Source organism: Falco peregrinus, chromosome W, assembly GCF_023634155.1.
Source record: "Falco peregrinus isolate bFalPer1 chromosome W, bFalPer1.pri, whole genome shotgun sequence".
In the NCBI taxonomy this organism is placed as follows: Eukaryota; Metazoa; Chordata; class Aves; order Falconiformes; family Falconidae; genus Falco; species Falco peregrinus.
In genome coordinates, this window is record NC_073743.1 from 21658252 (window position 1) to 21669934 (window position 11683).

General features: G+C 46.1%; 1 protein-coding gene across 1 annotated transcript; it reads right to left on the reverse strand.

The window, feature by feature from the left end:
* Positions 1-2414: 2414 nt before the first annotated feature.
* On the reverse strand, positions 2415-6589 carry LOC129783056 (uncharacterized). The gene is made up of 2 exons (XM_055792716.1): positions 5552-6589; positions 2415-2525 (listed from the first exon to the last, which is right to left on the reverse strand). Exons 1-2 carry the CDS (start codon positions 6587-6589, stop codon positions 2415-2417), a joined length of 1149 nt encoding a protein of 382 aa, XP_055648691.1.
* Positions 6590-11683: the final 5094 nt, after the last annotated feature.

The window sequence follows — 11683 nt, forward strand, 5'->3', positions numbered from 1 at the left end:
TAAGTTTATTCTCACCCTTGGGTCTATATGGTGAAAATGACGTGCGTGGTTCACATCCACCTCATCTCCACTCTGTACAGCAACCCTCTCAAAATAAATGCAAGTACTATAAAAACACACTGAAATTAGATATTTAAACAGCTTTTGAACGACGTTTTTGCAACTTTTTGAGCAGTTTTCTCATTTTCCATCTGACATTTACTGGCACTGTGTTTCCTGGCATGAGGACTCTGAGCATAATGCCAAGGTATGAAGGCACATGAGTTCCAAGCAGCGAAAAGATGCTGGTATACTGCTGGGAGAGGGGTCTGCTGGAGTCAAGAAATTACTCAATATGAGTTATGCATCTTGCTCATCTTTATTGGCTTCTAACACTTCTTATATAGCCTCAATACACAAGCATGTTCCCAAAGCAAACATATGATTGGTTATTAGCCCCTAAGCACGCGCTGCTCTCACACCACTATTTATCATGATTAGAACAAGCATTCTGTCCATGCAGCTATTTGCGTTAGCTATGTTTTAGCCTTGCGGTTTGTTACTCCCTTTATTCCCATTCCGCTCCCTATCTCCCTTGGCCTTACACGTCTTCCCTAACAGCTGCAGCTTGTTACAGCCACAGCCTGTTAGTACAACAAAGTTACTTGGTCTCAGGATTCAAGAATAGATCAAGGCCACTTTCTTGTTAACTTCAGCACAATTCTAATTCCAGGCCTGGATTGTGCACTCCAGGCCTGGATTGTGCAGACCCTCAGGGGTTCCATGGCCACGCTTCTGCAGCCATTCTTCTACAATTCCCCCTTTTTTCTTTTGCACAAGCCAGGCCTGACTGGTTATGTTAAAAACTACTCTCTTTAAACAAGAAAAAGCACAGCTAAAAACTAAAAGCATTACAATAATGATTATAAAAAAGCATATTCCTTCCATCAATAACGTCTTTAACCAACCTGTTATCCCCAGTCCTCTCAACCATTCATCAAAGGGATTATCATCAGCAAGAATATGCTTCATGTTTCCCTGCAGTTGTGACAACTTCTTGTGCATCGATATGGAATGATCGGAAAGGTTCATACAACACATCCCTTCAAAATCCTCACAACCGTGTCCATGTGCTAATAACAAAAAATCTATTGCAGCTCTATTTTGTAACGTAGCATGCCTAACACTATCTACATCAAGCAATAACAAACTTAAAATCTGCGATGTAAGATTAAATTGTTTCTCTCCCCAGCACGCTAACCTTCGTATATTCTTAGCATTTAATGCTGCCGTTGCCCCCGGCATAAATATGGAGGCTAGGACATTTGCTGTCACAGACTGTAGATCAATTCGGTCATTACATGTTTCATCAAAGGTGCGCAGTGCCCTCCGTGATCTATGAGATTGTTGAGCCATTTTTAATAAGTCTTTCATACGTGGAGCAAACAAGGTCAAACACCCTAAATAACATGGTCCACCGACAGGATACAAAGGAATCCCTGGCCACGCTCTGTCCCCACATATCAGAAAGACTCCCGGTGGCAGCTGATAACCCCCTGATACATTTACATGGAAGCCTCCAGTTTTCAATTCACCCCAAATAGGTGAACCGGTTAGATTTTGAAACCCTGTATAAAAACCCCGTTCACCTTGACGTGTCAGCCATAACTGCCACGGGTCACCAAACCAAATTACTCCAGTGCCATTCACGGGTTGAAGTGGTGATGACATGTGGGTACAGTCTGCCATACCAGTTGCAGTTACATTAACATATTCAACAGGTACAACGCTAGTCAATAGGTCTAACTCCTGCAAAGGTAAATGATGTGGCTGATTCAAATTCTCAATAACCATTTTCTGCCACACTGCATTACGCATAGAAGGCCGAACATATTGCCCATTTGGACTCATACATGTACCATTCTGATTGGAAGTCAGATCCACTGTTTTAACATTCCAAAAACCATCAAAATTTGTTTCATTCTCTTGCAGGGGAATACCAATTAAACAAGTTCTAAAGGGGTTGTCAGCTTGTTGCAGACTCAAACAAAAGTGTGTTACCCCCGTGATATTTGCCCGTGTCACCCATATGTTTGTCCTAGGCAAGATGTCAATAATACTTTGGCCAATGGGTAAAAAATTCATCAAGACCGTAAACCAAGTCCACCACTTAAACATGTTTAGTCCTACAATTTCCACTTTTTTTTTTTTTTCTTCACATTCCAGCCCACAAATCTGTGCTTTCACAGATTCTGATGATGTATGCTGTCTCCAATCAGCATGGTATTACACTAGTCGTATGATTTCTCTTGTTTCATGCCTGGTTACTAATCAAACACATACACTCTTCACACCATTTACATTTAAGCTTTGGCTTACAGAACCGTTTTACCCCACATAGCATACATTGGCATAACACCCGCGGGTTACATCCCTTACAACATAGACAGTTTATTCCGTCTGCTCGCTCTGAGTCTTCTCTTCCGTCTTCTGATCTTGACATACAGGTCGCACAAACTTGCTAGGGACCCATATAGGTCCTTTATCTGTGGAGATACAAAAATAACCTCTACCGATAAATAACACCGGATTAGGTCCTTCCCATATGCCTGAAGCCATATTTTTATACAAAACATTCAAACCAGGAACTGTAGTTGTTTGGTTCCCTCGCGCTGTTTGGTGATGTATAACAACAGGTGGTCCCTCTCTACCCTCCCTAAGGGAGAGAGAGTTTAAGGTAAACAACACCTTAGTCAACCGTTTAGTTACGTCTATGTCCTGCGATACTTTCTGTCTCTGAAGATAATCCTTCAGGGTACGGTTTGCCCTTTCAACAACTGCTTGCCCCGTTGGGGAGTGAGGAATCCCTTTAATGTGTTTAATTCCCCAAGTTGTCATAAACCTAGCGACTCGTTGACTACTATACGCTGGACCATTGTCTGTCTTAATTTCTACAGGTACTCCCACGACAGCAAAACAAGACATTAAGTGTCTCTCCACATGTAATGCCTTTTCACCGGTTTGTGCAGTGGCCCATATAAAGTGAGAATAGGTGTCAATTGTGACATGCACATACTTAAGCTTCCAAAGTCAGGTACATGTGTTACATCCATTTGCCAAACCTGAAGTGCCCTCAGACCTTTTGGGTTAGTGCCCACCCCTAAACCAGGTCCATGATGACTACATTGAGGACAGGAGCAAACAATGCCCTTTGCATCTGCTATGGGTATTTGATACTGTCGATGTAAAGACTTTGCATTCTGATGAAACATCTCGTGGCTGTTACGAGCTTCTCCAAACTTATTTGTTGGAGGAGTTATTGCCAGACAGCTGACTGCTTCATCAGCTCTAGCATTACCTTCGCCCAAACCAACGGTCCACTGATGACTTCTAATATGCATAATACAAAATTCATGTTTTCTCTGTTGAAGAGTACTACGCAGTTGTATAAACATTTCACCAAGATGTTGATTCTTTGTCTCTCTCAGCAAGGCATCTTCAATGCGCTGTACTACACCAACTACGTACAATGAGTCTGATACTATATTGTAGGTGTATTGTTCCAGCTTCCCAATGCCCAACACACTGCTTTCAGTTCTAAGGTTTGAAGTTTGTCCCGTGGTTCACCGGTGATCACTTGTTTCTGCCACTGATTATCGGATTGCCAAACACACGCAGCCTTCTTTATCTTTCGTCCTGCATCTGTAAACACCGTTGGCCCGTCAACTGGTCTTTTTGAGCATAACGGTCTCGCAATCCACTGGTAATGTTCTAACATCTTCCAGAGAGGTCCTTTGGGCCGGTTGTTGTGTACAACACCTGTATAGCCCATCAAAGCTTCCTGTATGGCTGTTGAATGTCTCAGGAGCCACTCATAATCACCACGGACTGGAATACTGATATCTGCCGGTTCAGTCCCATCAATTTCAACAATCCTGTCTCTTCCTTTTCTCACCAAGGCCGCTACTGCTTCAGGGCGACTTAAAATACGATGTCTGGGTTGCAATGGCAAAAACAACCACTCTAAAATGATCGCTGTATTTTCCCTCTTTTTCTTTTGCCGTTGCAAAATAAGGGCAAAAGGTGAAGTGGTAACATTACAAACCAAGAAGGATAACGGATAATTCGCCATTCGGCGACCACACCAGCCAGTCTGAATCTTGCGGGACACAAGTTCTAAGGCAGCCCACTGTTCTGGTGAACAAGTTTGAGGACTGTTGGCTTCGATGCCATGCAACCAGGATCGGAACGGTTGCAAATCATCGTTAGTGAGTCTCTTTGTGTGTCATCAGGGTGTAAGGGAATCGTAAAGAAACAGTCTTTCAAGTCTATCACAACAATTTGCCAAATCTGAGGGATCATCATAAAAGGTTTGAAGAGCAGGTTGCAACACTCCCATCGCTAAAATCTGATCATTAATCTTCCATAAATCATGTCCCAGTTATGTGCATCCAGATTATTAACCACTACTGGACAAGCTAAGGAGCTAGTCACCTGCCAGTCGCCTTCCAAAATAGCATCACAAACAACACCAGACCAACGCTGTAGAATTGGATCTTTTCTCGAGTTCAGCATCGGTGGGGTAGTTGGGCTAACTGGAGGAATTACAGGGATTGAAGTAGTAGGCAGGTTCATTTCAACTCCCTTTACCAGGTTTCCTAACTTATCTATTACCTCCTGTAAGGATTTCTCTGTATTGTTATCACAAGGCTTCTCCCCGCCTTCCTCCTCAAATTCGTCCGATGATGTTTCAGGAAGAGGAGGATACATCATCCAACGGCGCTTTTGCCCCCCCTGATGTGACCTACGAGCTGTCACCACCCTCCGTTTTGGTCTTGCTCCACCCACAGCTCCGATTGGTGCAGCAGGACTCGCTGCCCCGCCCTCCTGGGGAGGCTCAGCCGCCTCTTCCGGGTTCGGCTCAGTTACAGCAGGCTTCTGAGGAGTAACTTCCGGTTTGTCCGCTGTCTTATCTAAAAGCTCCGGCACTGTTGAACACGCAGGGGCGGACACACCCTTCACAGGACGAGGATGCCCAACTCCGAAAAGTGTAGCCAAGAGAGAAGGCTTAGGTGAATCACCCTTCTGCTCCACCGGCTTTTCTACCACATCTCCCCCCAACGCTTCTATGGCTGCCGCCGCTACTTTTTTTTCCGCCTTCATAGTTTCCAGAGTGTTAATTATAGACCGTGACATAGCTCCTAACGCTTTAGCTTCTTTTCTTTCTTTACCTCCCTCGGTCGTAGTATCCCAGAGGCAATTTCCCACTTCATTCCGCAATACTAAACAGTAACGCGGGCTCGGGGACCTTATTCTTTTTTCGTGCCCAGCGAACTAAGGCCTCCACTTCTGTCTCTTTAACGCCCTCCCCTCTCCCAAGGAGGATGCCAGTTAACAGTTTAATTGCCGCGTCTAATTCCATCGCGGTCTTCTCAGAGCTCCCCCCTCTCACAGAAAGGATATCAACGGGGAAACCCCGCCGCACTCGTTGCGGTCTTCCGTGGTGCCCCCCCCCCTCACAGAGAGGAATTTAGCGTAGAGCCCTGCCGCGATTTACTCGACGCGGTCTTACCACCGGCGGGGGTGCGATCTGCAGCTCCACACCGAACTCTGGACTCCGCTTTTCGCCAGCAGCTGGGGGGATCCGTGGCGGTGGGTGGGCGGGCGAGCGGGGGGAGCTGCGGGGCACGGCACGGCACGGCACGGCACGCTGGCGGGGCGCGGGGAACTGTGCTGGTGTAAGAAGCAATCTGGCTAGCGAAGTACAGTCACTGGGTGTCATGATTTCAGAGTCAAACAAATAATTCAGCAGGTGCTTGGCTGGTTCTGATTGTAAACCATACTGTGTAACAGTTTGTCGCAGCTGCATAAAACAAAAAAAAAAATCAAAAGGTTTCCACACAGCGGCCGCTGAACCAGCAGGTAAAGCAGTAGTTTGCACCGGACAAGCAACAGCAGAAGCAGCCTGCCACTCTCCCTCCAATATAGCGTCCCTTACAACCACAGACCAACGACTTTGGGGAGCGGCAGGGTGGAGGATAACGCCTTCCTCGGTCAGGACTTGAACATCACGACCGGCAGTAGGCAGATGGCATTCGTTCAGTTGCTGCAGCAAGCGGTTTAGAGTCCGGTCGGACGGTTTTGTTCGGGGACGGGGCATCGGGGCAGCTGGGGTGGGCTCATTTTCTTTATCGGACTCTGCGCTCTCATTCAGAGGCGCGCTCGGACCCGCCCTAGTACCCTCGTCCTCATCTAGCACGGGGGGCGGCTCTCGGTAGCTGTCAGGGCGGCGCAGAGCACCCGTTGCGGTGGCACCCTCTGGAGACGGTGTCGGGTGTAATAGCTCTGTCGCAGATTTTTTAATAGGCACAATTATGCCTTTCGCAGATGGAACGCCTTGACCAAATAATCGGATAGATTCCATCGACTCGGTTTCCCGACCGAGGAGGTCTGAAGCAGCCATAGCCATCTTTTTCTCTGCAACCATTGATCGTAAATGGTTCATGACCTCCCGCCAGGTTGTTCCCAAGTCCTTGGCCGACTTGCTGCCACTAAGGGTCGCATCCCAAAGGAAATCCCCGATCTCTCGCCACTCAGTCACACTAAACATCAGTTGCGGGTCTTTTAGGTGTCCTTTTTCCGTCACCTACCTACAGAGCTCATGGAACTTCTTTGTGCTCACGCTAGCCTCTCGCTTAGCAAGAATATCAGTTAATAGCGTGAGTGCCGCCTCCCTTTCCATTATCGAGGGAAAAATGATCTTACCGGTGCAGGTCCGTGCAGGACGTCAATGCCGGATCAGATGTCTTTACTCCTTACGGACGCCTTCCTGCTCAAACTCCTCTCTAGCGACTCCCAATTCACAATGCCCACTGTCGCAATGCAAAGGCAGAGTTTTCCAGCTTTCCTGTCGTTCGGGCGCCAGTTTTTGGGAGAGGGGTCCGCCAGAGTCAAGAAATTACTCAATATGAGTTATGCATCTTGCTCATCTTTATTGGCTTCTAACACTTCTTATATAGCCTCAATACACAAGCATGTTCCCAAAGCAAACATATGATTGGTTATTAGCCCCTAAGCACGCGCTGCTCTCACACCACTATTTATCATGATTAGAACAAGCATTCTGTCCATGCAGCTATTTGCGTTAGCTATGTTTTAGCCTTGCGGTTTGTTACTCCCTTTATTCCCATTCCGCTCCCTATCTCCCTTGGCCTTACACGTCTTCCCTAACAGCTGCAGCTTGTTACAGCCACGGCCTGTTAGTACAACAAAGTTACTTGGTCTCAGGATTCAAGAATAGATCAAGGCCACTTTCTTGTTAACTTCAGCACAATTCTAATTCCAGGCCTGGATTGTGCACTCCAGGCCTGGATTGTGCAGACCCTCAGGGGTTCCGTGGCCACGCTTCTGCAGCCATTCTTCTACAGTATACAAACTACCGCTCCGAGAATAACATCCGTAATGGGGGTTAAATACCATAATTCCCAAAGTGTGGAGTACCTGTAACCCACAAGGAAGGCTAGTAAGGGTCCAAATCTGCGTCATGGTCATGTATTCACTGTGTTTCCAGTTCAGCAACACAATTGCTTGAAAATCAGTGAGAAAACATGATGGTTGACAGGATCAAGAAGTGCAACAGGGATTCAGGTAGAGCTGCTATGGCCCTGCTCCCAGGGAGATAACATGATGTGGGACAGTGCTGTGAGACAGCAGGTCACTGAGATAGATCTGTAAAATGATGTTGATAACTTCTCCTTGCTGTCATGCATTGCTCTGGGGTTGCGGTGATGACTTCATCTTTCCAAACCCACCACGTCTCCCCTGCAGCATTCCTCCAGCCTTACACCTGCTGGCTGCCCCACTCGCTGAAGCACTCCTGGGCACGCTTTCCAAGCCACCTGACTAACGCCCAAATAAATGGGATTTTTCCTGTGCTGAGAGGCAGGGAAATGCCTCAAGGCTCAAGCTACAGAAAGAATTAGGTGTCTCATCTAAGTGCTGCTTGAAGAACCAAGTATAAGAGTGTATCCTCAACACTGTGGAAACTTTGAGTAAGCACAGGCGTTTTTCCTGCTGGATCTCGAGGTCAATCATCAGCATTTGCTGCTGAGCACGTGGTGGCTGCTGCTGACCTGCTAGACCCCTCTGTCATGTTTCAGCTACGTTAGGACTTCAGGATTAGGCCCTGCCCTGTTTCTCTCACCCACAAGAGCTCCTTGGGTGTATCCACTGGGTGAGGGCCAGCTAGAAGCTCCTCCACAAAGATGGTGCCATTGACTCGGTGCGCCCATGCACGGGTAAATGCTCCATTCTGCTTGAACGGGTGAGCAATGCACATTGCACCTCTCTGGGCAGCATCCCCTAAGCCTTGTGTTGCACCGGGGTCGAAACCGTGTGTTGCAACTCGTTTCCTCCAGGATAACTCAGTGCACAAGGGTGGAGACTGCAGGCTCTTCCAGGCTGGGTCTGGTGCAGTGGTGGTCGCCCATCTCATCCTCTTCTGGGCTGAGCTTTCGTGCTGCAGGTGCAACACAGATTTTGGGGACCCAAGGCTGTGAAAAGGCCGATTCACATATTTCCTGCAGCTGATGATAACAGCATGCAATGCAGGACCTAGAAGATTGATACCTTTGGGTATCCCACCATGGTCACGAAGGGGAAAAGGTCTGGAGGAAGAGAAAACCGTAACTTTAAAACCCAGAATGGGAGAAGACAGCTTATTTGTTAGTAGGTAAGAGAATATCAATGAATCATTTATCATCCAGAGTGTTCACATAGGCAAGCAAGTGCATGTCTTGGATCTTCTTCTTCAGCATCAGACCATGAAAATAGTTATTTTCTGAAAGCAGTCATGTCTGAAGATTAAAAAAAACCCCGAGTGTATTTGTTCCTGCGCCACGGCAGCTCAGGGTGGAAACTGGTGATTCACAGTTTCCAGACCTTGCTTTCTGCATCACGAAGGGCAGAAAATCAGCACTAATGCTTTATAGGAGCCAGGGGTAAACATCACCATAATAATGGAATTTCTCAGTGTAAAGAGCCTAGCTTCCTAAGCAGAGACCCCTTTTGAGGGTGGTCTCTGCTCTAACCGGGATCAGTCGGTCCATAGGGTCTCCTCACCCAGCCTGGTGCTGGCCCGAGGAGCCCGGTAAGGGAAGGTCCTGCCGTGAATAATGTCAGTCGTGTCCTAAACATCACCTCCTGGCTAGAGAAGGGATAGAGACAATTCCAATAGGCAACTGGATAATTACATAGGACTACTTAGAAAGGCAAGTAAAGTTTGGCGGGATTATTTAGTACCAACAGAGCATATAAATCTTGCCAACAACCACCCCTAATTTTAATTACAGTGAAACAAGTTTTTTAGGGAGAGCGTTTTGTTAGAACAAATAATTTATTTGGGGGAAAAAAATGACAAGCACTTCGGTTCACAAGCTCTTCTGTACATATGAAATGGAAGAAACAAATGTCAAGCTTTAGTTTCTATTTAATTCAAATTAGTGGTTGGTTAGACCAGACACAATATTTATTTCAGTTTCAAATGACAAATACTGTGAGAGGACCTATTTAGTCAGGAGTAAGCAGGCATTTCCTAGTCTTGGTTAGATGCTTTTAAAATGTCTCTATAAACTGCAGGAAGAGTGAGGGCTTCATTTTCTTGCTAATGTTGTGTTTTCAGCCTAGGCAAGATAAGAAATACTCTTTATTCTTGCCCAAACTACTCATGCAACAAAACTCTTATCTTAAAAAGACATTGACAGGAACAGTTAACAGACTGTATAATTAAAGCAATAAATTAATTACCAGGCTTCCCTGGTGACTATTAAACACTTGAGGCAAAAGAGTTGTCTTTTGCTTCTTGTTGAAGGATTATTACTATTTAGTTTGAACATTAGCTTGAACAATCTAGGTTACTTTCTCTGGTGCCAATGCTCAGCCACAAAACCCGTCATGTTTGCAGACTCGTGAAGGTCGCCCAGGCATATTTGCTAACACCCATGGGACTTGAGACTTGGGATGTCCTCTAACACATCCCTCCAGTTTTCAGGTGATTTCGGCAACTGCAACTGTTACCGAAATCTTGGAATGAAGAACTTATCGACACCAATGTGATGTAGATAAGCAGACACTTCTTTATTGACGGCCGGGTGTGTGAGTGAGTCCTCTCACGATCAACGCACACCAAGTTTCAGAATCATACACCATATATAGAACTTATTCATACATATTCATTAAGTATTCATGCATAATCATTATATTTCCCAAAATCATTAACATACTCTCCTCCCATATCCGATTCTGCGCAGTAAAGGTTAGAAAGGTCTAGAAATGGGTCTGGGGTACGATTTGGGTAGGTGGTATATGAGTCGGTGGTCGCGATCTCCCCCTGCCGGAATTACCTTTTACTAAAGTTCACGGTTTCTTGGCAGGTAACTACAAGCTGTTCCAGTCGACTCTCCCCAGTTCCCATTAATCCTATATACTGACATTTCAATACACTTCTACATACAGAAGACTAGTCAAATACAAAGAAACCTTTCAAACCCTAAAGTGATTACCTAAGTTTTAAACAATGATTCTAGCCCATTCTTCTGGCCTTAGTATAGGACTATACAAAGGATTTCATAGCAACATTTACTGTGCAGCTATAAGTTTCATTAAAATATTTCTTATCCCTATATTTCTATTAAAAAATGATTTTATAAAATAAAATAAAGTCAATCAATCTAACTTATTAGCAAACCTGTAACACAACAAGTATCCTGAAGAGCCAGACGCAAGCATCGGCTGCAGAAGGGTTTTAACTGTAGGAAAATGCCTATGAGCTGGTGCCTGGGCTCGGCACAGGGAAAACGTTGCTGGTGAGAACCCACCCGTGTGGCACCCTGGGGCACCCAGGGCGCTTGGCATCTCCTCTCCTGGGGTGAGTCATGGCAGGCAGCAGACGAATGACTCACGGGTTTTATTGAGCTGATGGGCTTGTCAGAGCCAAAGTGTAGCCTGCCGTTCTTATCTACACACTCTAAATCTGTTTTAAAATACCTCCTTTCTGGGGTTATGTATGGCAAGTATTTTAAAAGCCATCAATAAAAGGCTGTTTATGGATGGGGAGGTTTGCTTGCAGGAACTTGGGACCTCTGTTCCAATTTATAAACCTTCACTTTAAATCTTCCTTCATGTTTTCCATGGAAGCTGGCTTCAGCTCAGCTCTGTGGGGAGCAGAGGGTGCGACGTGCCAGGCACAGCAGTGGGCAGGGCCGGGCAGAGTACATGGCAGAGGGCCACCGGCAAGAGCTGGCTGCGTGCTCCTGCCAGAAGAAACGTGAGTCAGGGCAAACCGGTTCCCAAAGAGGGATGTGTTGTGCCTTACCCATCAGCAACCTTCCCACAAAGGAAATCCCGAGGCAGACTGGAGGCAAGGAGCGACATCAGGCTGATTGAGACCTGAGAGGTTGCAGGTCTCTGCAGTCACACCCATGGAAGGGTCACCATGCAGAGGGGACAAAGTGAGGTAGTTGAATTACTGGTCGTATTTTCAGTACAGCCTCTTTCACAAACACATAGGAAGTTTCTTTCCGTTATATCCAACAGACTTTGGGTCAGACCCCCCCCCGATTTGCAAATCAGCTTAAGGCTTTACTTGGCAAAACACGTACCTGAAGTTTTGAGAGAAAACCTACAGCAACGCATGAACTTTTCCGTT

Excerpts from the sequence above, each read along its gene's own strand:
- LOC129783056 (XM_055792716.1), bottom strand. The coding sequence starts at position 6,589 with ATGTTTAGTGTGACTGAGTGGCGAGAGATCGGGGATTTCCTTTGGGAT. Across the intron at positions 2,526-5,551 it reads AGATCGCACCCCCGCCGGTG|ATAAAGGACCTATATGGGTC; the intron begins GTAAGACCGCGT and ends GTATCTCCACAG.